Raw genomic sequence first — 25740 nt, 5'->3', positions numbered from 1 at the left:
CCAGGGCTTTGGGTTCTGGGGAGGACACTGGGGATTGAATGGCTGGGGCTGGTGGAGCTGGGAAGCTGGGTGCTGGGGTATCAAGTGTTTGGGGATCATGGGATAAGAGGTGAGGGAGAGCACAGGGGTTGAGAGGTGCTGTCTCTCCTCACTCACCCCCTTGGCCCCCTTCCCCCTGCCCCCTCTGCATTCAGACAGCTCCACTGAGAGGGGCTGATTCCCACAGGGCCTATTTTGGGAGGCCTGGAGATCCCACCTCTGCCTCCGTAGCATCAGTCTCCGAGCACCTGTCTATGGTAGGAATCGTGGTCGGGTTTAGCCGGCGCATCTCTGTGACCCTGCACTGGGTGTCTGAGTATAAATGCACTGTGAGCATCTTATGTGTAAGGCTAAGAGATTATCCTGGATGTTTTTAGTAAAATCAGGGACGGGTCACAGGCAATAAAGCTAAATTTGCAGAAGCCTGTGATCTGTCTGTGACATATACTAATGATATCCATGACAAAATGGGGAGGGAGGAGGCTCCAGCACCCATGGCTGCTGTGGCTCTGGAGTCCCATGGTATCTGGGCAGCTGTGAGGGTCTGGTAGAGGGCTGCAGAGGCCCCATGGCTGAGAGCCTCAGAGGCCCCCAACACCACTCGTGACAGCTAGGAACTGCAGGACCCCTATGGCCTGCAACAGCCCCGAGCTCTGGTGGGCAGCTCTTGGCTGCAACAGTTGGCAGGGGGACCCTGCACCTCCTTCCTGCCATGGTCTGAAGCCACCAAGGTCTCTGGAAGTCACAGATTCCATGACTTCTGCGAGCTCCATAGCAAAATTGTAGCCTTACTTATGTGTTCTGACCCTCTCTCATTAGCACAGTGATTGCTAGTCCCTGACTTCCCCCTTTGGGGCCGGATTGTCTCATTCTCAGATAGTTTCACATTTTTCCAGGCCATGCTGAAAAGCATTTACTGTTTGTACATTTTTCCCTTTATGGGCCAGCATTAACTAGATGCTAAATAAATGGGGAGCAGGGACAGTAGAATGTGGTGTTTGGGCTTCTGTGCTATTTCAGGTCAATGTGGTGAGTCTGAGGGATTCCCTCGTTCCCCCCTCACCATCATCCTCAACTCCTGACACTGTAACATCTGCCCAAGCGATGGAGAGATTTATCCCATCCCTGTTCTACCCCCCGCCTCCCAAGATGTAACTTATCACTGGGTCCCTGGTTCTCCATGCTAAAGAATCACAGTTTTGATGTCTAGGATCCTAAGTCAGACTCCGGAGGGCTGGAGAAGAAAGTGTCATAGACCTCAGAGTGGGTGGGGAAATCCCAATGAACCTCAAAGCACAGTTAGACCTTTCAGATCTCAGAGCCCTGTTTCCACCTATTGGTAAAATTGCTTCCCGGCTTTATCTAGGCTTAGTACAGATCATTTGTAGATGGGAAAGTTTCTCTTTCTTCTTCTTTTATTATAATGATGCTAAAACTTTTGCAACTAATACAACCGAATAATGAAGTGAGAAATGAAACCGGTTTGGCCACTTCAGAAGAAAATGGGTGTTTATTTTCCTGATTTTTGAATCTTGAAGGATTCTCTGAGATTTCTCTTTATGAATGTGAAAGGTTTTTATAGCCCACCCTGGACTGTGGGTTTTTCTCTTTTCGTGAAGGCTGTTAGGTCACATACTTTGATACTAATTTAGTTTGACAGGATGTAGCTCAGATTTATTGAGGACTTCACGAGACAAATGATCATTTGACAGAATAGTCCCTTTTTAGATTTTATTTTATTTCAAGCTTTATCTAATTCTTTGTCATGAGATTCTTTTGTGTGGTTTGTACAACGACAGTGATCAGTATCTCTCAGCAGGAACACTGATGGTGCAAACTAGATCCACACTCCGAGAGGCAGAGACTGAAATGGAAATGAAGTTACTGCCTGATCCGTGCAGTGATGTGAGATACCCTTGGGACAGGGAGAAGGTGAAGGGGAACAGAGCTGGGCAACTGCTGGGTTTGCTCCTCAGAGCCAAAAGGCTGAGGCTGAGAATTGTGCACTTGCTGCACCAGTGCCAGAGAGCGACTAGACCTTGACCTGTGTCATGTGAAGCTGGACCTGAAATCTAAAGGCCCAAGAGAAATGATGGGAGGAGCGAGCAGCATCTCCCTATTGCTAAGATGCTGAGGTTGGGCGCAGGCAAGAAGGGAGCCGGGGATGTTAGGAGACCTGGGAGGTTTGAAGCCAGGCCGATCCCCATCACTGAGGCCAGATGGAGATGAGGAACCTGACAGCCCAGCTGGTCACACTCTCCCCATGTCCCGCCGTGTCCTGTGTTAGCATGACAGAGAGTTTCTTTGCCCCACTTACCCATCACTGCATCCCTCTTGTGACTAACCCCTGCTCCCCATGTTCACCACTGCGTAGGGTTTGGATATGTTGTGTACAAAGTGTGCCTGGTGAGGGATCATTGGAAAACTCAAGATCTGCTGAATATTGTGCCATTGAAATGCATGTAACACCAGTGCATGTAGAATGGTGAGATTTTAATGTATGTTTGTTTCTAGGGTGACCATCTTCCAGGTGTCCCAAAAGAGGACACTGATTGGGGGTGGGAGCTGGTGGAAGGGGGGTGTTGAGTTAGGGGTGCTGGAGGGGGTGAGGTGGGGGTACTCATGAGGTGAAGGCACTGTTGGCTGCTGTCTTAGTGAAAGGAGGCTGGCAACAGCTTTCAGTCAATGCCGACCTGCAGATCCCTCCCCTGGGTTGGGAGCCTGGGCCTGGCTGGGCGGGATCCTGCAGCAATCAATCAGCTGTAGATGCAGGGGCATGGACCAATTGGGAAGTGACCAATCAGGGCTGTTTCTGAGCTGCAGTCTGTCTGCTCTGCAAGGCCACCCCCCTCCCCCCATCCCCCTGGACATTTGCTGTTATGGGAAAACCCCGCCCAGCAGGCTCAAAGGAGAGGATCTGTCCAGAAAAACCCAGACATATGGCAATGCTTTTTGTTCCTGGAATATGTCATAGCTCTGGGGATTGTCCCACTCAAACTCCTCAGAGACGACAAAGGACCTACCGTTGGTGTTAGAAAACTCTTATCTGGCTATCCATTACCAACGGGAAGAAGGGGGTAAACAAAGAAACAAAGAAATTTATAATTCATAAGAATGTAAGAACGGCCATACTGGGTCAGACCAAAGGTCCAACAAGCCCAGTATCCTGCTCTCTGACAGTGGCCAATGACAGGTGTCCCAAAGGGAATGAACAGACAGGTTATCATCAAATGATCCATGCCCTGTCACCCAATCCCAGTTTCTGGCAAACACAGGCTAGGGACACCATTCCTGCCCATCCTGGCTAATAGCCATTGATGGACCTATTCTCCATGAATCTATCTAGCTCTCTTTTGAATCCCATTATAGTATTGACCTACACAATACCCTCTGGTAAGGAGTTCCAGAGGTTGACAGTGTGTTGCGTGCAAAAATACTTTCTTGTGTTTGTTTTAAACCTGCTACCTATTAATTTCATTTGGTGGCCCCATGTTCTTGTATTATGAGAAGGAGTAAATAACACTTCCTTATTTACTTTCTCTACACCACTCATGATTTTATAGACCTCCATCATATCTCTCCTTAGTCACCTCTTTTCCAAGCTGAAAAGTCCCAGTCTTATTAATCTCCCCTCATACGAAACCGTTCCATACCCCTAATCATTTTTTTAGCCCTTTTCTGAACCTTTTCCAATTCCAATCTATCTTTTTTGAGATGAGACAACCACATCTGCACTCAGTATTCAAGGTGTGGACGTACCATGGGTTTATAAAGTGGCAATATGATATTTTATCTATCCCTTTCTTGATGATTCCCAACATTCTGTTGGCTTTTTTGACTGCCGCAGCACACTGAGTGGATGATTTCAGAGAACTCTCCACAATGACTCCCAGATCTCTTTCTTGAGTGGTAACAGCTAATTTAGACCCCAACATTGTATATGTACAGTTAGGATTATATTTTCCAATGTTCATTACTTTGCATTTATCAACATTAAATTTCATCTGCCATTTTGTTGCCCAGTCACCCAGTTTTGTGAGATCCTTTTGTAGCTCTTCGCAGTCTGCCTGGGACTGAACTATCTTGAGTAGTTTTGTATCATAGGCAAATTTTGCCACCTCACTGTTTACCCGTTTTTCCAGATTGTTTATGAATATGTTAAATAGGACTGGTCCCAGAACAGATCCCTGGGGAACACCACTATTTACCTCTCTCCATTCTGAAAACTGACAATTTATACCTACCCTTTGTTTCCTATCTTTTAACCAGTTACCAATCCATGAGAGAACATTCCCTCTTATCCCATGACTCCTTATTTTGCTTAAGAGCCTTTAGTGAGGGACCTTGTCAAAGGCTTTCTGAAAATCTAAATACGCTATATCCACTGGATCTCCTTTGTCCGCATGCTTGTTGACCCCACAAAGAATTCTAGTAGTTTGGTGAGGCATGATTTCCTATACAAAAACCATGTTGACTATTTCCCAACAAATTATGTTAATCTATGTGTCTGAAAATTTTGTTCTTTACGATAGTTTCAACCAGTTTGCCCAGTACTGAAGTGAGGCTTACTGACCTGTAGCTGCCAGGGTTACCTCTGGAGCCCTTTTTAAAAATTGGCAGCCCTTTTTAAAAATTGGCATCTCATTAGCTATCCTCCAGTCATTTGGTACAGAAGCTGATTTAAATGATAGGTTACAGATGACAGTTAGTAGTCCTGCAACTTCACATTTGAGTTCCTTCAGAACTCTTGAGTGAATACCATCAGGTCCTGGTGACTTATTACTGTTTAGTTGATCAATTTGTTCCAAAACCTCCTCTAATGACACCTCAATTTGGGATAGTTCCTCAGACCTGTCACCCAAAAAGAATGGTTTGGGAATCTCCCTCACATCCTCAGCCATGAAGATTGATGCAAAGAATTCATTTAGTTTCTCTGCAATGGCCGTATCGTCCTTGAGCATCCTTTAGCATCTTGATCGTCCAGTGGCCCCACTGGTTGTTTAGCAGGCTTTCTGCTTCTGATGTGTTTATTACTTTTGGAGTCTTTGGATAGCTGTTCTTCAATTTTTTTTTTTTTGGTCTTTCTCATTATATTTTTACACTTCATTTGCCAGAGTTTATGCTCTCTTCTATTTTCCTCATTAGGATTTATCTTCCACTTTTTAAAGGATGCCTTTTTGCCTCTCACTGCTTCTGGAGAGAGAGCAGCAGCGGTGCTGAGGCAGAGGGAAGCTGGAGCAGTCTGGAGCTGGGTGCAGGGAGCAGCTGAGGGGTACGAAGGGGGGACCCTGGGCAGTGTGGGATGACATCATGTTTTCCTTTCCCATTTTTTCCTTAATTTTTATTACCCACTATTTAATAAATTGTATTTGTTCTGAACTCTGTACAATCAGGGAAGTGTCTGGAGTGAAGAGAGCACCCCAGACTGGGGATCCGACACCCTAGCCTCTGTTCTGAGTGATCGCAACAAGATTGGGGGTGAAGGTCCCTCAGGAATCCTGGGCCCAGCCTTGTTGGGGTTTCAGGGACTAGCGTGGAAGGGAAGTCCTCCAGGTCAGGCAGGCCTCGAGTAAAGGGAGTGGGAGCCAGGACTCAGATCCTTCTGCTATTTGATTCCATTGGGGAGGTGTATAAGCCAATAAAGTTCCCCACAATACCAGGAGTGTTCCCCAGCCTTCCTTACTTCTGTACCTATTTATTGGTTTCTCCTAAAGTTAATTAGGATTATAGGAGGAAGTGTCAGAGCGGCCACCAGGGAGAGTTGTTGGCCACACTGTGAGGCCACCAAATTTGGCCGTGAGAATCCCTGGGCTAGATGCTCATGATGGTCCCCGTCTGACCTTAGAGCCTGTGAGTCCAACAGATGCCAGACAGAGAGAGGCCAAGCGCGGGTACTGGGTTTATCGCTAGGACCCAGGAGGAGCTGGGTGGGAGCGATCGCTGAAGTCCCTCATTCCCCGGCCGCAGGAAGTGACTCGCAGTCGCTGCGGGGACTCTGGCTCCCGGCGAGATCCCCGAGCCCCGGCGGCTGGTGCTGGGAGCCCGGAGCCCGGGCTGCAGCCGGGAGAGGGGAACCTCCAGCCGGGCCCTGCCCGCTGCTCCCCGGGAGCCTCTCCCAGGGCAGAGCCCCGAGCCCGGCCCGGCCCCTGCCCCGGGGGGCCCCGCTTGGACGGAAGGTAAGAGAGACCCTCCCATCCCCCCCTTGCAGCGTCCCCCCCCCCCGTCACATCTGGGCTGCTGGGGGAGGAGGATAAAGAGGGGCCGGAGGCGGGTGCAGGGGATGCCGGGGGCAGGCTGGGATGGGGGCAGGGGTGCACGGAAGGGAAGATGGGGCAATGGAGGAGGATCGGGGACTGTGGGGCTGAGGGGAGCGAGGTCGGGAATGGGGGAAGACGTGAGTGGGGGGCACAGCGAGGGAAAGGGGGGATGTGGGGAGGCGGGCGGGGGGAGATGCCCAGGTAGCTTCTCCGCCCCATGGGACACGAGGTGGGAGGGGCGGAGAGAAGCTCTTCTCCTGGAACTGGTCAAACCAGCTTTGGGAGTGATCAGGGGACTAATCCCTCAGAGTGCAGAAGCTACAAGGAAAAAACCCAGCGTCCCGCCCCCTCCCCCACGACACACACACCCGGCTCTCAGTGTATTATTGTCAGACACCCCTGTGGTGGTGTGGGCTGCCCAGGGCCCTGGTCTGATTTCCCTGTAGGGTTCAGATCTCAGCCACACCAGAGTCAGACCGGAGTCACTGCTGGCTCAGGCAGGGGGGTGCGCGGATGGGCCAATGGGATCAGCCTCTTCCTGCCTGTCCCTGGGGGCTGCCGGGGGAGTCCAAGGCAGCTCAATCTTCAGGTGATGCCACCAGAGGGCTCCGGCTATTGGTAAGGGAGAGGGGTTTACACTGTAATGGGTGGAAATCTCCCAAAGTGGCCCTTTTGGTTCTTTCCTTTTTTTTAGCATTTGGCTCAGAGATGCTGTTACTGGGAGGGTCTGAAGAGTCCGGGGGGAATCGGGCTGTGATATGGACAGAGGACCCTTCTGTAACCTCCCTCTTGCGCTGACAGGCTGAGGAACCACGTCCACGTTTCACTAAAGATCGGCCAGTCTTCCAGGGGACAGAGAAGGGAAATGGCTGTGTTGGAGCCAGCTCAGGTAGGGGAGTCTCAGGGAGCTGCTGGGCAGGGGAAGGAGGAGACAGGGTTTGATAAACCTACTGATTTACTAAATAGGCCCATTGTGGCAGGGAAAGAAGAAAGGGACATTCCCCCATTTCTCAGGCAGGATATAACCACCTCGGCAGGGCTGGGAACATTTTCCAGGCTCCCAGTGCTGGAGCCTGACCCCACTTGCCCAGGGCTGCTGTGAAATAGGAAGGGAAGCTGTCGGGATTCCTGTCCCTGTCCCCAGCTCAGAGCTCTGCTTCCTGTCCCAGTCTGTGGCTGGCAGGCGTGTGGGAAATGAGAAGATCCTGGTGTGCTCCGTGTGCTGGGGCGGACAGGGAGCTCTCACCTTCTCTGCCCCCTGAAGACTCCTGGCTGCTCTGAGCAGGGTGTGGGTGGGATTCTGCTACTCTGGCCCTCCCACATATTCACGTTTATTTTTCCTTTCCCATGAGTAGTGGGATTGTGGCTGGGGCAGCAGGTGCTGAGTGGGGGACTCTTGGTGTTTCAGATGCCGGTGACCTTTGAGGAGGTGGCTATTTATTTCACCCAGGGGCAGGGGGCTCTGCTGGACCCCGCTCAGAGAGCCCTCTACAAGGACATCATGCAGGAGAACTACGAGATGGTGTCCTCGCTGGGTAAGGGATTCCTGTCCCCTCAGTTATTAGAAGCTGTGGGGTCTGCGTGTCTTAATGTGGTCAGGTTCTTCGCTAGTCAGTTAGAACAGTCGAATGGGCTCCATAATGCACAGCTGCCATGTGAGAAATACATGCATTTCGGTGCCCTCTCCACTGGGACATGTGAGTCAAAACCCAATAGACAAGCTAAACCATCCCCACCCCTCCAGCGTTCAAAGGGGCATAAATCCGCATTGTCTTGTCTGTGTTGTTTCTTGGCTGCACATACAATCTCTGTTCATCTCCCTCCTTGGGAATAGCTCCAGGCATGGGGGGGGCTGTGGGCTCTGCAGGTTTAGAAAGAGGCAGGGTCTTAAGTGCAGACCTGTGTGTGAGTCAGCAAGGCCCCCAGAGCGCACAGATCCTGGGAATGCCTAGTGAGGGTGTAGTAATAATTCAACTCACCTCCCCAGACAACGTCCTCTGCGCAAGGGGACTCAGTGACCCTGTTCCCATCCTCTTGGATTCCACGTTCCTCCAGCAGAGCACAGGGACAGGTTCCACTCACGGAACGTCCTTAGTGACAGACCCTCCACCAATGGTCCATGCACCCTGATCCGGACTCATTTCACCTTCTGCACAGGATTTCCCATTCCCAAACCTGAGCTTATCGCCCGGCTGGAACGAGGGGAAGAGCTGTGGGTGTCCGATCTCCAGGATTTCAAGGACAGAAGGCTTCTGAGATGCACCAGCACAGGTGAGGCCTGACAGAGAAATTCCATCTAGGGAATGAAGGAAAAAGTTGAGAATCCCAAAATATGATGTGAGTAACGCCCTCAGTTCTTCTTCATCTCACCGAGAGCAGGGCTGTGATCAGCAGATATTGCTCACGCCATTCCACCCTTCCCGTCTCTCCTTCCTTGTAAGCGTTTGGGTGGGATGTGGAGGCAGAATTCAATTGCTCAGTCTTTGTGTTGGCTTTTCCCTCAGTGCTATTCCTCTTTCTCCCCAGCACAATGACACCTCTCTGGATTGTGTCTCTCCCAGCAGGTGCTGAGCGAGGGAGTGAGAAGAAGGAGGGGAATCATCATGAGGCAGTTCCTGGGGAAGTGGAACCACTGGGGACCTTTTTGGGAAGAGCTGAAGGGAATTTTTCCCCTTGCTGGAATCAGGGAGAAGCCTGGGGAAATTGGCACAGGACAAAGAGGCTTCTGATAAACCAACCCAGGAAGAAAGTGGATGAATCTATTAATGGTGGGGGAGGAGACGAGAATCCCAGAGAGCAGCAGACAAATCCCAAGGAAGAGACACCCTGGCACTGCCTTGAGTGTGGGAAAGGATTCATTGTGAGATCACAACTTGTTACACATCAGACAGTCCATACGGGAGAGAAACCATTTCAATGCTTGGACAGTGGGGAAAGCGTCAATAAGTGCAAAGATCTTAATAATCATGGGAGAAGCCACACTGTAGACCAGCCCATTCAATGCGTTGAATGCGGGAAATGTTTCAGTTCAAAGTCAGCACTAAATTCACATGAGAAAAGCCACACAGGAGAGAGACCCCATAAATGTTTGGACTGTGGAAAAAGTTTCAGGTGGAGGTCGGCGCTTGTTAATCATCAGGCAGTCCACACAGGAGAGAGACCCCATAAGTGCTTTGATTGTGGGAAAAGTTTCATATGCAAGTCATATCTTGCTAATCATCAGGCAATCCATAGAGGAGAGAGACCCCACAAGTGCTTTGACTGTGGGAAAAGTTTCATACGAAGGTCAAACCTTGTTCAACATCACGCAATTCACACAGGAGAGAGACCCCACAAGTGTTTGGACTGTGGGAAAAATTTCATACAGCGGTCAACCCTTGTTAAACATCAGGCAATCCACACAGGAGAGAGACCCCACAAGTGTTTGGACTGTGGGAAAAGTTTCAAGCGGAAGTCAGACCTTGTTAATCATCAGGCAATCCACACAGGAAAGAGACCCCATAAGTGCTTGGAGTGTGGGAAAAGTTTCACATGGAGAGCAGGCCTTTTTAATCATCAGAGAATCCACACAGGAGAGAGACCCCATAAGTGCTTGGACTGTGGGAAAAGTTTCAAGCGGAAGTCAGACCTTGTTAATCATCAGGCAATCCACACAGGAGAGAGACCCCATAAGTGCTTAGACTGTGGGAAAAGTTTCACATGGAGGTCAGACCTTGTTATTCATCAGGCAATCCACACAGGAGAGAGACCCCATAAATGCTTGGATTGTGGGAAAAGTTTCATTCAGAGGTCACACCTTGTTAAACATCAGGGAATCCATACAGGAGCAAGACCCCACAAGTGCTTGCACTGTGGAAAAAGTTTCATAGAGAGGTCACACCTTCTTAATCATCAGGCAATCCACACAGGAGAGAGACCCCACAAGTGCTTGGACTGTGGGAAAAGTTTCATACAGAGATCAAACCTTGTTAAACATAAAACAATTCACAAAGGAGAAAGATCCCATAAGTGCTTGGACTGTGGGAAAAGTTTCAAGCGGAAGTCAGACCTTGTTAGTCATCAGGCAATCCACACAGGAGAGAGACCCCACAAGTGTTTGGACTGTGGGAAAAGTTTCACATGGAGGTCAGACCTTGTTAATCATCAGGCAATCCACACAGGAAAGAGACCCCATAAATGCTTGGACTGTGGGAAAAGTTTCATACAGAGATCACACCTTGTTCAACATCAGGCAATCCACACAGGAGAAAGACCCCACAAGTGCTTGGACTGTGGGAAAAGTTTCACTTGGAGATCAGCCCTGGGTTATCATCAGAAAATCCATACAGGAGAGAGACCCCACAAGTGCTTGGACTGTGGGAAGAGTTTCATACGGATGTCAGACCTCATTAAACATGGAAGAATCCACACAAGATGTAAACTTCTGTGATGCATGGCAAGAAAGGGTTAAGCAACTTGTATGTAATTGACTCAGATTCAACTTTTAGACAGAGATTTTAAAAGAGTTTCCGCCTTCATTAAGCTAGAGTTTGAAATGTAAACATGTTAAAGACTTGGAAGAGGGGTAACTGTCATGGTCTATGTTTAGCTATATCTTTTTAGAGGTTAACAATTTATGCAAAGGGTTCCTGTATTTTGCTAATTCAGAGATTATACCCATCACCCATGTCACCTGCCCCATTCCAGCTCCCTCTCCTTGAAATCACTGAGGTTAGGGGCTGAAGGATGGAGGGAATGTTTATAGCTGAAATCACTGAAATCTGTTTTGCAAGGTTAATATCAGTGAGATCTGTTCCTCTCTCCTGCTCGGATATTTTCTCTGGGGATCCCGCAGACAGAAAGGAGCAGGTGTTACCATCTTGGGTTCCAATCACAACGGTGACTGTCTACACTAGTAATTCTGAAACTGTGGGGCACGTCCTCCCAATGGAGGCACAGGAATATGTCAAGGGAGACATGACCTCCGGCTGGGACTCTTGAAGAAGGAACTGGCATATCTGGGAGGTGGGGATAAATGCTCAGGCTCTCAAAAGCCAGGTGGAGCAGCAGGGCAGAAGTCAGGGTGGCAATGGGGTGATAAGTCTGCTGTGAACAGTGATATTGAGGAATATCACTTTTCACTCGGTCACCCTTACTTCTGTGCTGCTGCTGGAGGCCTTCAGAGCCGGGCGCATCGCCAGCAGCGACTCTGCCTTTAGAGCTGGGTGGCCATATATGTGCTTGTGAGGGCGGGGGCGGAAATGACGACACACACAAAGAAGGGGGGGGCCAATGAAACACTTTTGAGAACCACTGGTCTACACTCTTATGGCCACCACGTTTTCAGAAGGATAAATCTTCTCCAAAGTATGTCTTGTGAAGTATCCTAGGAAAAGTCATTGCCTGCTGAATATTATTGTCCTGTTAAAATGTGTCTATCAGCGCTGTCCATGGAGCTCTGAGAGTTTGCTGTACGTTTGTTAGACGCTGGAAAGCTGGAAAACGCCCACAGACTAGCTCTTTAGAGACAATGGTACCTGCAGACCAGCTAGGTGCTAAGTGGCCATTAATTGCTTAGCTGGCCATTCACCAGCTGTGGAGCTGTGAACAAGAGAGTTACAATTCACCAGAAGGATGGCTGGACGCTCACTTTGGCCACAGACTGATTGTTGCCTGCCCCCTGGCTGGAGCTTGAACCTTAAAGAAGAGAATGGTATAAAAGCAGAAGGGAGAATTGCCTCCATTTTCACCTCTCCTCTCCCATCTTTACAGAAGTCAAGGATATGCCTTGAAAGGCCACAGGGGCCTTGGACTGGGGAGGATGCACCAAGGCAGGAAGGAAATCCAGCCTGGGTACGAAGAACTGTGAACCGCTTGCAATAGCGGGAGGGTGCGAAAACCTGCTTGCTTCGCATTTTCCTTAGATTGGTCAAATTTAGGATTTAAAATGCATGTTTTAATTGTATAGACTTAACTAGTTCTGACCTTTCACATCTTTCTCCCTTGTGATCCCTGAAAACCTCCTTGTTCCAGTTAATAAACTGATTTTAGTGTTTTGTCTGGACCTGTGTGTTTTCCTTGAAGTGTTTGGGGGGTTTGACTTGAGAGAACAAGGCTGTGGCCTAATACGACCCCTTTGTGGGGGGTGGGGGGATGACCCACTAATTATTGAGTTTGTCCAGCACAGTGAACAGAGTGAGCAGTCCAAGATGCAGATTCCCAGGGTGCAAGGCTGGGAGTAGAAAAGTGGCTGATGTTGCTGAGTCCTTTAGTAACTTCATGAGTGTCTTGCTAGTCACAGTCAGTACAGTGCAGCCAGGAGTGAGTTTGAATGCTAGTGGCTGTGTGTGAGCAGAGCGTGGAGGGGTTTGGTGTTCACACAGCGATGCAGCAGGGTGGATTTGATTTAAATGATGATTTAAATCACTCGTCTGGAAGACTCGATTTAATCATTGTATTCTACAGAAAAGTGCATTCTTGGTTTTTATAATCTTAATAGATATTGTACACAACTCAGAGATAGATGTAGGTTGCATTTTTAGAAGGTACACACTATACATTTTAAAACAGATTTATTTTGAAAACTTTTCAGGTTAGTTTTACAGCTATATCAGACAATGAATGATTGTTTGGTTATTTCATTACATTTATTTGCTTTTGGTTATTTCATTGTTTGGTTATTTCAGTCATGCCACCCTGTGGTGGAGAACATCACCAGACAGACGTTTAAATTGTTTTATTTCATTAAAACAACTACGTTAAGTATTCTGGATTTTTTTCTTCAACAGCAAAGATACAATATTTTAGCAGAAAAGCATATGTCCATCATTTCTCACATTAATCTCCAGACTTCTTCTCCTTGTCCAGATCTATTCTGCCTCCAACAGTCTTCTATTCATTCAACTTTTTGAAACTTTGCACTTTTGGAGAGAGGGAAGGGATAGACTCTGTGTACACAAATTTGCAGAGGGACAATAGAGGTGAGGTCTGTTATTTCTCACCTCTCTATATTAATTTATTTTAAAACATTCTGGCTTTTAACAAGCATGTTACCTCTGGAGACACAAAGCCACAGTTTGAGAACTGGGAAATTAAGCATCTCTGATGGGATCTTCTAGACTGAGCACTGAGTCCCATGGGGTAGATGGAAAGATTAACCTAAGTAATCTATAGAGAAGCCTGTGGAACCCCATAAAATTGGGTCCCTAATCCATCAACTATTGGAACTCATGTACAAAACTTTTCTTAAACATTCCATGAATATATTGTCTCATACTATAGAATTAGAATTTACAATCCCTATTCCATGATGAGATATCTTTGAGCTACAAGAAAAGGAGTACTTGTGGCACCTTAGAGACTAACCAATTTATTTGAGCATGAGCTTTCGTGAGCCACAGCTCACTTCATCAGATGTGTACCGTGGAAACTGCAGCAGACTTTATATACACACAGAGAATATGAAACAATACCTCCTCCCACCCCACAGTGGGGTGGGAGGAGGTATTGTTTCATATTCTCTGTGTGTATATAAAGTCTGCTGCAGTTTCCACGGTACACATCTGATGAAGTGAGCTGTGGCTCACGAAAGCTCATGCTCAAATAAATTGGTTAGTCTCTAAGGTGCCACAAGTACTCCTTTTCTTTTTGCGAATACAGACTAACACGGCTGTTCCTCTGAAACCTGTCTTTGAGCTACAATGTATCTTAATTAAACGTATCTTTAGATAAGGTTTTTCCTCAAAAAGCATTTTATCAAAAAAAAAATCCAATTTAAATAAAAACACTGATTTTTGTTTAACTCATTGATTTTTATCCAGCCTGGGAAGCAGTGTAAAACATGCCCTGGGATGGAGAATTAAGCAGTTCAACAGTCCAGATTGTACCCTGGGGTACGTCTCACACCCGCTGTCTCCTGGGCCCCAGCATGGCACTGTTGGGCTTTCATCATCCTGATCTTGAAAGACACGCTAAGCAGGGCAAACCAGAGAAGGGGAGCCAGCGGACATCCTCAACTCCACTGAGTTTGATTTTGACTAAATCCTGAAATCCCCCTGGTACGTGAGCAGCTGCTGGGAGCTTCGGGCCCTTGAAATCAGGGCAGGAGCAGTAGCTGCAATGGCAGCCGGGACCCCCGGGGCTCCAGCGGCGATTTAAAGGGCCCAGGGCTCCGCTGTGGTACCGGTGGCTGGAGCCCTTCACATCACCGGCCTGGGGAAGCTGCCCCCTGCCGGTGCAGTCAGCGGTGTCCCGGCTCTTGCCGGGTCCGCCAGAGTGGATCAGACCGGCTTACTTTCACCTCTGCCAGTGGTCTAAACAATTATGCCACCCCCACTTCTGCTCTCTCTCCTTTTGCCTTCCCTCGCTCCCCCCTGCAAATCTGGCCCAGTCAGCTCAAACAACCAGAGGTTTTGGGCCAGTCGCCGGTGACCAGAGAGGCGGTGAGAGCAAGGCCTCTGCCAGCCCAATATGGAGAGAAGTTTGCCGCAGAGGGGCTGATCAGCCAGCGGCCGGTGCCCGGTCAGTCCTGCAGGGAGGCTGCGAGCGAGACTGAATGCTGACAGGAGAAGTTTCGAGGCGGGATGACCCCTTACTGCTGGGAGAAGCTCCCCGAGCCCAGGGGCGGTTGGGCCCCCAGGGGGCAGGGGCTGGGCAGGGGGCTGGATTACTGTGGGTTGGTCGCTAGGACCCAGGAGCGGCTGGGGGGCGGCTCTGGGGGGAGGATCGCGGGGCTCAGGCCCGGCCCAGGAAGTGACTCGCAGCCGCGGCGGGGACTCTGGCTCCCGGCGAGATCCCCGAGCCCCGGCGGCTGGTGCTGGGAGCCCGGAGCCCGGGCTGCAGCCGCGAGAGGGGAACCTCCAGCCGGGCCCTGCCCGCTGCTCCCCGGGAGCCTCTCCCAGGGCAGAGCCCCCAGCCCGGCCAGGGCCCCTTCCCGGCCCGGCCCCTGCCCCGGGGGGCCCCGCTCGGGGGGAAGGTAAGAGAGACCCTCCCATCCCCCCTTGCAGCGTCCCCCCCCCCCGTCACATCTGGGCTGCTGGGGGAGGAGGATAAAGAGGGGCCGGAGGCGGGTGCAGGGGATGCCGGGGGCAGGCTGGGATGGGGGCAGGGGTGCACGGAAGGGAAGATGGGGCAATGGAGGAGGATCGGGGACTGTGGGGCTGAGGGGAGCGAGGTCGGGAATGGGGGAAGACGTGAGTGGGGGGCACAGCGAGGGAAAGGGGGGATGTGGGGAGGCGGGCGGGGGGAGATGCCCAGGTAGCTTCTCCGCCCCATGGGACACGAAGTGGGAGGGGCGGAGAGAAACTCTTCTCAGGTTTCTGAGCGATCACGGACTAACCGCCCAGGGTGCAGAAGCTACAAGGAAAAAACCCAGCGCCCCCACAGATCTGGCTCTGAGTGTGTTATTGTCAGACACGCCTGTGGTGGTGGGGTCTGTGTGCCCTGAGTGTTGGGGGCTGCCCAGGGCCCTGGTCTGATTTCCCTGTAGGGTTCAGATCTCAGCCACACCAGAGTCAGACCGGAGTCACTGCTGGCTCAGGCAGGGGGTGCGCGGATGGGCCAATGGGATCAGCCTCTTCCTGCCTGACCCTGGGGGCTGCCGGGGGAGTCCAGGGCAGCTGAATCTTCAGGTGACGCCACCAGAGGCCTCCAGCTATTGGTAAGGGAGAGGGGTTTACACTGCAATCGGGGCCAGACTCCCAAATTGGCCCTATTGGTTCTTCCCTTTTTTTAGCATTTGGCTCAGAGATGCTGTTACTGGGAGGGTCTGAAGAGTCTGGGGGGAATCGGGGTGTGACATGGACAGAAACCCCTTCTGTAACCTCCATCTCGCCCCTACAGGCAGAGGAATCAGGTCCACGTTTCACTAAAGATCGGCCAGTCTACCAGGGGCCAGAGAAGGGAAATGGCTGTGATGGAGCCAGCTCAGGTAGGGGATTTTCAGGGAGCTGCTGGGCGGGGGAGGGAGGAGTCAGGGTTTGATAAACCTACCGATTTACTAAATAGGCCCATTGTGGCAGGGAAAGGGGGAGGGGACATTCCCCCATTTCTCAGACAGGATATATCCACCTCGGCAGGGCTGGGAACATTTTCCAGGATCCCAGTGCTGGAGCCTGACCCCATTTGCCTGGGGCTGCTGTGAAATACGAAGGGAAGCTGTCGGGATTCCTGTCCCTGTCCCCGGCTCAGAGCTCTGCTTCCTGTCCCAGTCTGTGGCTGGCAAGCGCGTTGGAAATGAGAAGATCCTGGCGTGCTCCGTGTGCTGGGGCGGACAGGGAGCTCTCACCTTCTCCACCCCCTGAAGCCTCCTGGCTCCTCTGAGCAGGGTGTGGGTGGGATTCTGCTACTCTGGCCCTCCCACAGCTTCACGTTTTTTTTTCCTTTCCCCTGAGCAGTGGGATTGTGGCTGGGGCAGCAGGTGCTGAGTGGGGGACTCTTGGTGTTTCAGATGCCGGTGACCTTCGAGGAGGTGGCTATTTATTTCACCCAGGGGCAGGGGGCTCTGCTGGACCCCGCTCAGAGAGCCCTCTACAGGGACGTCATGCAGGAGAACTACGAGACGGTGACCTCGCTGGGTAAGGGATTCCCGTCCCCTCAGTTATTAGAAGCTGTGGGGTCTGCGTGTCTTAATGTGGTCAGGTTCTTCCCTGGTCAGTTGGAGCAGAGGCGAATGGGTTCCATAATGCACAGCTGCCATGTGAGAAATACATGCATTTCGGTGCCCTCTCCACTGGGACACGGGAGTCAAAACCCAATGGACAAGCTAAACCATCCCCACCCCTCCAGCTTTCAAAGGGACATAAATCCTCATTGTCTTGTGTGTGTTGTTTCTTGGCTGCACATAAAATCGCTGTTCATCTCCCTCCTTGGGAATAGCTCCAGCCATGGGGAGAGCTCTGGGCTCTGCAGGTTTAGAAAGAGGCAGGGTCTTAAGTGCAGACCTGTGTGTGAGTCAGCAAGGCCCCCAGAGCGCACAGATCCTGGGAACGCCTAGTGAGGGTGTAGTAATAATTCAACTCACCTCCCCAGACAACGTCCTTTGCGCAAGGGGGCTCAGTGACCCTGTTCCCATCCTCTTGGATTCCACCTTCCTCCAGCAGAGCACAGGGACAGGTTCCACTCACGGAATGTCCTTTGTGACAGATCCTCCACCAATGCTCCATGCACCCTGATCTGGACTCATTTCACCTTCTGCACAGGATTTCCCGTTCCCAAACCTGAGCTTATCGCCCGGCTGGAACGAGGGGAAGAGCTGTGGGTGTCCGACCTCCAGGATTTCAAGGACAGAAGGCTTCGGAGATGCACCAGCACAGGTGAGGACTGACAGAGAAACCATCTAGGGAATGAAGGAAAAAGTTGAGAATCCCAAAATATGATATGAGTAACGCCCTCAGTTCTTCTTCATCTCACCGAGAGCAGGGCTATGGTCAGCAGATATTGCTCACGCCATTCCACCCTTCCCGTCTCTCCTTCCTTGTCAGTGTTTGGGTGGGATGTGGAGGCAGAATCCAATTGCTCAGTCTTTGTGTTGGCTTTTCCCTCAGTGCTGTTCCTCTTTCTCCCCAGCACAATGACTCCTCTCTGGATTGTGTCTCTCCCAGCAGGTGCTGAGCGAGCGAGTGAGAACAAGGAGAGGAATCATCATGAGGAAGTTCCTGGAGAAGTGGAACCACAGGGGACCTTTTTGGGAAGAGCTGAAGGGAATTTTTCCCTTTGCTGGAATCAGGGAGAAGCCAGGGGAAATTGGCACAGGTCAGAGAAGCTTCTGATAAACCAAACCAGGAAGAAAGTGGATGAATCTATTAATGGTGGGGGAGGAGACGAGAATCCCAGAGAGCAGCAGACAAATCCCAAGGAAGAGACACCCTGGCACTGCCTTGAGTGTGGGAAAGCATTCGTTGTGAGATCACAGCTTGTTACACATCAGACAGTCCATACGGGAGAGAAATCATTTCAATGCTTGGACAGCGGGGAAAGCTTCAATAAGCGCAGAGATCTTAATAACCATGGGAGAAGCCACACTGTGGACAAGCCCATTCAATGCGTTGAATGCGGGAAATGTTTCAGTTCAAAGTCAGCACTAAATTCACAGGAGAAAAGCCACACAGGAGAGAGACCCCACAAGTGCTTGGACTGTGGGAAAAGTTTCAAGCAGAAATCAGTCCTTGTTAGTCATCAGGCAATCCACACAGGAGAGAGACCCCACAAGTGCTTGGACTGTGGGAAAAGTTTCATACGAAGGTCAACCCTTGTTCAACATCAGGTAATCCACACAGGAAAGAGACCCCATAAGTGCTTGCACTGTGGGAAAAGTTTCACATGGAGATCAGACCTTGTTATTCATGAGGCAATCCACACAGGAGAGAGACCCCATAAATGCTTGGATTGTGGGAAAAGTTTCATAAAGAGGTCACACCTTGTTAAACATAAGGCAGTCCACACAGGAGAGAGACCCCATAAATGCTTGGATTGTGGGAAAAGTTTCATACACAGGTCAGACATTGTTAGACATCAGGCAATCCACACAGGAGCAAGACCCCACAAGTGCTTGCACTGTGGGAAAAGTTTCAAGCGGAAATCAGACATTGTAACTCATCAGGCAATCCACACAGGAGAGAGACCCCACAAGTGCTTGGACTGTGGGAAAAGTTTCACAGCGAGGTCAAACCTTCTTAAACATAAAACAATTCACAAAGGAGAAAGATCCCATAAGTGCTTGGACTGTGGGAAAAGTTTCACAGCGAGGTCAAACCTTGTTAATCATCAGAGAACCCACAGAGGAGAAAGACCCCACAAGTGCTTGGACTGTGGGAAAAGTTTCACTTCGAGATCAGCCCTTGGTTATCATCAGAAAAGCCACACAGGAGAGAGACCCCACAAGTGCTTTGACTGTGGGAAAAGTTTCAAGCTGAAATCAGTCCTTGTTAGTCATCAGGCAATCCACACAGGAGAGAGACCCCACAAGTGCTTTGACTGTGGGAAAAGTTTCAAGCAGAGGTCAGTACTTGTAAAACATCGGGCAGTCCACACAGGAGAGAGACCCCACAAGTGCTTTGATTGTGGGAAACGTTTCAAGCAGAGGTCACACCTTGTTAAACATCAGGCAATCCACACAGGAGAAAGACCCCACAAGTGCTTGGACTGTGGGAAAAGTTTCAGATGGAGGTCAGACCTTGTTATTCATCAGGCAATCCACACAGGAGCAAGACCCCACAAGTGCTTGCACTGTGGGAAAAGTTTCAAGCGGAAATCAGGCCTTGTTAGTCATCAGGCAATCCACACAGGAGAAAGACCCCATAAATGCTTGGACTGTGGGAAAAGTTTCAGAGAGAGGTCAACCCTTGTTAAACATCAGGCAATCCACACAGGAGAAAGACCCCACAAGTGCTTGGACTGTGGGAAAAGTTTCACTTGGAAATCAGCCCTTGGTAATCATCAGAAAATCCATACAGGAGAGAGACCCCATAAATGCTTGGACTGTGGGAAAAGTTTCACAGAGAGGTCAACCCTTGTTAAACATCAGGCAGTCCACACAGGAGAAAGATCCCATAAGTGCTTGGACTGTGGGAAAAGTTTCAAGCGGAAGTCACACTTTGTTAATCATCAGGCAATCCACACAAGAGGAAGACCCCATAAGTGCTTGGACTGTGGGAAAAGTTTCACATGGCGGTCACACCTTGTTAATCATCAGGCAATCCACACAGGAGAAAGACCCCACAAGTGCTTGGACTGTGGGAAAAGTTTCACTTGGAAATCAGCCCTTGGTTATCATCAGAAAATCCATACAGGAGAGAGACCCCACAAGTGCTTGGAGTGTGGGAAAAGTTTCATACGGACATCAGACCTCGTTAAACATGGAGGAATCCACAGAAGATGTAAACTTCTGTGACACATGGCAAGAAAAGGTTAAGCAACTTGTATGTAATTGACTCAGATTCAACTTTTAGACAGAGATTTTAAAAGTGTTTCCGCCTTCATTAAGCTAGAGTTTGAAATGTAAACATGTTAAAGACTTGGAAGAGTGGTAACTGTCGTGGTCTATATTTAGCTATATCTTTTTAGAGGTTAACAATTTATGCAAAGGGTTCCTGTATTTTGTTAATTCAGAGATTATACCCATCGCCCATGTCACCTGCCCAATTCCAGCTCCCTCTCCTTGAAATCACTGGGGTTAGGGGCTGAAGGATGGAGGGAATGTTTATAGCTAAAATCACCAAAATGTGTTTTGCAAGGTGGCCATATATGTGCTTGTGAGGGTGGGGCGTAAATGACCACACACACAAAGAAGGGGGGGGCCAATGAAACACTTTTGAGAACCACTGGTCTACACTCTTATGGTCACCACGATTACAGAAGGATAAATCTTCTCCAAAGTATGTCTTGTGAAGTATGCTAGGAAAAGTCATCGCCTGCTGAATATTATTGTCCTGTTAAAATGTGTCGATCAGCACTCTCGATGGAGCTCTGAGAGTTTGCTGTATGTTTGTTACATGCTGGAAAGCTGGAAAACGCCCACAGACTCACTCTTTAGAGACAATGGTACCTGCAGACCAGCTAGGTGCTAAGTGGCCATTAATTGCTTAGCTGGCCATTCACCAGCTGTGGAGCTGTGAACAAGAGAGTTACAATTCACCAGAAGGATGGCTGGACCCTCACTTTGGCCACAGACTGATTGTTGCCTGCCCCCTGGCTGGAGCTTGAACCTCAAAGAAGAGAATGGTATAAAAGCAGAAGGGAGAATTGCCTCCATTTTCACCTCTCCTCTCCCATCTTTACAGAAGTCAAGGATATGCCTTGAAAGGCCACCGGGGCCTTGGACTGGGGAGGACGCACCAAGGCAGGAAGGAAATCTGTCCTGGGTACTAAGAACTAACTAGTTTTGACCTTTCACATCTTTCTCCCTTGTGATCCCTGAAAACCTCCTTGTTCCAGTTAATAAACCGATTTTAGTGTTTTGTCTGGACCTGTGTGTTTTCCTTGAAGTGTTTGGGGGATTTGACTTGAGAGAACAAGGCTTTGGCCTAATCTGATCCCTTTGTGGGGGGGGGATGACCCACTAATTATTGAGTTTGTCCAGCACAGTGAACAGACTGAGCAGTTTAAGATGCAGATTCCCGGGGTGCAAGGCTGGGAGTAGAAAACTGGCTGATGTTGCTGTCTTGTTTAGTAACTTCATGAGTGTCTGGCTAGTCACACTCAGTACAGTGCAGCCAGGAGTGAGTTTGAATGCCAGTGGCTGTGTGTGAGCAGAGCGTGGAGGGGTTTGTTGTTTACACAGCGATGCAGCAGGGTGGATTTGATTTAAATCACTAGTCTGGAAGACTCGATTTAATCATGGTATTCTACAGAAAAGTACATTCTTGGTTTTTATAATCTTAATAGATCATAGAATCCTAGAATATCAGGGTTGGAAGGGACCTCAGGAGGTCATCTAGTCCAACCCCCTGCTCAAAGCAGAACCGATCCCCAATTAAATCGTCCCAGCCAGGGCTTTGTCAAGCCTGACCTTAAAAACTCCTAAGGAAGGAGATTCCACCACCTCCCTAGGTAACGCAGTCCAGTGTTTCACCACCCTCCTAGTGAAAAAGTTTTTCCTAATATCCAACCTAAACCTCCCCCACTGCAACTTGAGACCATTACTCCTTGTTCTGTCATCCACTCCCACCGAGAATAGTCTAGATCCATCCTCTTTGGAACCTCCTTTCAGGTAGTTGAAAGCAGCTATCAAATCTCCCCTCATTCTTCTCTTCTGTAGACTAAATAATCCCAGATCCCTCAGCCTCTCCTCATAAGTCATGTGTTCCAGTCCCCTAATCATTTTTGTTGCCCTCCGCTGGATTCTCTGCAATATTTCCACATCCTTCTTGCAGTGTGGGGCCCAAAACTGGACACAGTACTCCAGATGAGGCCTCACCAATGTCGAATAGAGGGGAACGATCACGTCCCTCGATCTGCTGCCAATGCCCCTACTTATACATCCCAAAATGCCATTGGCCTTCTTGGCAACAAGGGCACACTGCTGACTCATATCCAGCTTCTCATCCACTGTCACCCCCAGATCCTTTTCCGCAGAACTGCTGCCTAGTCATTCGGTCCCTACTCTGTAGCAGTGCATTGGATTCTTCCATCCTAAGTGCAGGACCCTGCACTTATCCTTGTTGAACCTCATCAGATTTCTTTTGGCCCAATCCTCTAATTTGTCTAGGTCCCTCTGTATCCTATCCCTTCCTGCCACCGTATTTACCACTCCTCCTAGTTTAGTATCATCCGCAAACTTGCTGAGGGTGCAATCCACACCATCCTGCAGATCATTAATGAAGATATTGAAGAAAACCGGCCCGAGGACCGACCCTTGGGGCACTATGCTTGATACCGTCTGCCAACTAGACATGGAGCCATTGATCACTACCCGTTGAGCCTGACAATCTAGCCAATTTTCTACCCACCTTATAGTGCATTCGTCCAGCCCATACTACTTTAACTTGCAGACAAGAATACTGTGGGAGACCATGTCAAAAGCTTTACTAAAGCCAAGGAACACTACGTCCACTGCTTTCCCTTCATCCACAGAACCAGTTATCTCGTCATAGGAAAGTTGTAGGAAAGGTGCGTGGCAGCCTCCTGTTCATAATTATTAGGGGAAATTAAGCTAGTTAGCATATGTGACTCCATTTTGGGTTTCCTCTCGGCCATTAACTAGAAGCGAGCACACCACGTACCAAGGAAGGAAGGAAGGATCCTTCAGGGTGGACAGCTGGACAGTTTCAAGAGAAGGGAAACAAAGGCGACAGGAACCAGCCGACATGCCTGAAATAGCTGCTAATTTAGCGTTTTTGCAGGGGGAAGGTGGCTGCAGGGGATTGGTGATAGATAAGGAGAAGGCCTGTTTTTTGGGTTAGGCCCCCCGAGGCACACAGGCAGGATGTTTTGCCAACAGTATAGAATCTTTGTGTAACCTGCAATCGGGGTCCCGCTCTGCTTAACGGAGCGGTGCCACGCTCGAGCGTAAGAAACCTACAAACTCTGAGACACTCTGCAGTCTGTCTTTATTTGGTTTCCTCAGCCTAGAAACAAACTGTACATGTCCTAACTGGAATAATTCGTAACAGTTTGGGACTCTAGGCTTGCCCTCGTAAGCGAAGCCGCACTCCTTCCCTCAGACAACTCCAGCCGGCACCAGGTGAGTTCACCTTCAAGAACTCGGAGGAACGGGCGTGTGGGCCGTCGCTTAGGCGATAAGGTGGCACCTGAGGCGTTCTTTTGGTAGCCCTAGAATGGGCTCTGGGCAGAGTGTGAGCAGGGGAACCCCTTTGGCTGAGATTCTCGGGAATTGGAAAAATATTTCTGGCACCCCTGGGTTAGGTGAAAGGAGAGCTGTAATTTTGTATAAAGTCGAGTGGCCAGCGCTGACTATTCAGACGCCCTTTGGATGGCCACCCGACGGAACTTTTGCACAGGATGAATTAACCTGCCTTAGACAACAGCTGGAGGACAAGCATCCAGCTGAAATGGATTATTGGTATGTATGGGATAATTGGGCATACGCCCGAGATAAGGGGCGCCCCTCAACTTTGGGCTCTGGTACCAGATCTAAGGTTTGCATGCCGCTTGCAGGTTCCGCTCCGCCCTATGCTGCTTTCCCTCCTCCGTCTCTTCCCGCTACTCCTCCTCCTGTTGCCCCTCTATAGCCGCCTGTAACCCTACCCCCTGTTGCGCTTCAAGTGCCCGATACAACAACCCGTTGCGACGAGCAATGACCGTGTCACTATGGTCACGTCCACCGCCCTTTTGGGCCTGGGGACCTGGTCACCTGGCAGTCACAGATGCCGAGGTTCGCGACGATCCGGAAAGAGTCCTACAGACTATCCGTTCAGTCCTTACGGCATTTAACCCTAACTGGGCAGACGTCCAGGCTATTTTGCAAACCCTATTTACCCCTGACGAGAAGTATTCTATTCTAGACGCCAATCGGCGTTGGGCGGGGGACGCTGAGAATCGCACCCCTTGGCCCGAAGCCGATCCAGGTTGGGATCCTAACGACCTCAATGGCCGGGCCAGCCTCTCAGCTGCCCGGGAAGGGCTCCTGGAGAGCATCCGTAGGGCGGGTAGTAAGACGGCAAATTGGTCAAAAATTAGAGAGTGCCAGCAAGACCTAAACGAGCATCCGTCTGTATGTTTGGCCAGCTTGTTTAAGCAGGTTAGAATGTATGGGGGAGGGGTGGAGCCAGAAGCCGAGGTTAGCCGCATGATGATGGTCTCTTACTTTGTCGATCAAGCGGCGCCGGACATAAAGAAGTATTTAACTAAACATGTTCCCGATTGGCCAGGGAAAGCCCTAAGCGAAGTAGTTCGCCTGGTCACTTTTGTGTTTAATGGTAGGGACGAGGAGAAAGCTAAGGAAAAACGTAAGCAAAAGAAGGAGGAAGTAAGTATGTTGGCAGCCGCATTGCAGGTTCTCTTGGGGAATCAGCACTGGCAGGGACACGGGAATACAAGGGGGAGGGGATGCGGACGTGGGACAGGACGGGGAGGAGGCTGTGGTGGGACAAGGAACGGGAACTGTTATTATTGTAAGCAACCGGGGCACTGGAAGAAGGAATACCCCCTGCTTCCACGAGGGGCTCCTTGGCAGGATCAGCCGGTGACCGGTTCCTCCTTTCCCCCTAACGCTTCCCAGGACTTCGATAATCCCCAGTGACGAGAGGCAGAGATTTTGGGAGCCGTGGGAGAGTTGGAATGGAATCTTGGATTGCAGTCGCATATTTCCTTGTAAATTGTGGAACGGTTTGTACCCTTTTTGGTGGATACCGGAGCCAGCCTTTCCACTTGAACTTTTGTTCCGGGCTCTCTTTCTAATACCAAGGTTTGGGTGCAGGATATTGAGGGCGACCCGTGCCCAGGTCCCCTATCCTGCCCCGTCCCTCTGGAGCTGGGTTCCTTAAAGTTGTCACAGAGATTTGTTGTTATGCCAGAAGGCCCCGCTAACCTTGGGTGAGACATGCTTAGCAAGCTGGGAGCCCACATATATTATGCCCACGAGGGGCTTCACATGTCCGTCCCGGACTCGGCGGTTGCTTCTCTTATGGCCTCACTAACCCCGATTCCCGATCTCCCCACAGAATTCTCCAGCGTCCCACCCAATTTGTGGAGCGTGAGTTCCACCGACGTGGGCCTCCTTCAATCAGCCACTCCAGTCAGTCTGCAGGTAAGGGATGGGCCGCCTCCCTCCGTAAAACAATATCCCTTGCCGAAGGAGGCGGAGGAAGGTATTTCCCTTCTTATCTCTAGCTACTTAACCCAGGAGGTCTTGGTTCCATGCAGTTCTCCTTGCCCTGGGCAACACAGCATGGGGAGGAGGTGACCAGCCCTCAGTGGAGAAAGAAGTGGTTAGGGACTATTTAGAAAAGCTGGACGTGCACAAGTCCATGGGGCCGGATGCGTTGCATCCGAGAGCGCTAAAGCAGTT

General features: G+C 50.0%; 1 protein-coding gene across 2 annotated transcripts in view; it reads left to right on the top strand.

The window, feature by feature from the left end:
- The first annotated feature begins 7714 nt into the window (after positions 1–7714).
- Positions 7715–25740, top strand: part of LOC125621532 (uncharacterized) — a 50798-nt gene continuing 32772 nt past the window's right edge. The window contains exons 1-6 of one of the 2 annotated variants that reach the window (XM_075119893.1): positions 7715–7831; positions 8454–8567; positions 16116–16203; positions 16723–16849; positions 17474–17587; positions 17876–21229. In XM_075119893.1, coding sequence (XP_074975994.1) covers positions 8554–8567; positions 16116–16203; positions 16723–16849; positions 17474–17587; positions 17876–20163 — 2631 coding nt within the window. In that variant the 5' untranslated portion in view covers positions 7715–7831; positions 8454–8553 and the 3' untranslated portion in view covers positions 20164–21229. Of the gene's footprint in view, positions 7832–8453; positions 8568–16115; positions 16204–16722; positions 16850–17473; positions 17588–17875; positions 21230–25740 lie in introns of those variants that run through there. The other variant, XM_075119895.1, reaches the window with a different exon arrangement.

This window comes from Caretta caretta, chromosome 14 (genome assembly GCF_965140235.1).
Source record: "Caretta caretta isolate rCarCar2 chromosome 14, rCarCar1.hap1, whole genome shotgun sequence".
Classification (NCBI taxonomy): Eukaryota; Metazoa; Chordata; order Testudines; family Cheloniidae; genus Caretta; species Caretta caretta.
The sequence above is the reverse complement of the archived record's forward strand: the minus strand, read 5'-3'. Positions and strand labels throughout refer to the sequence as shown.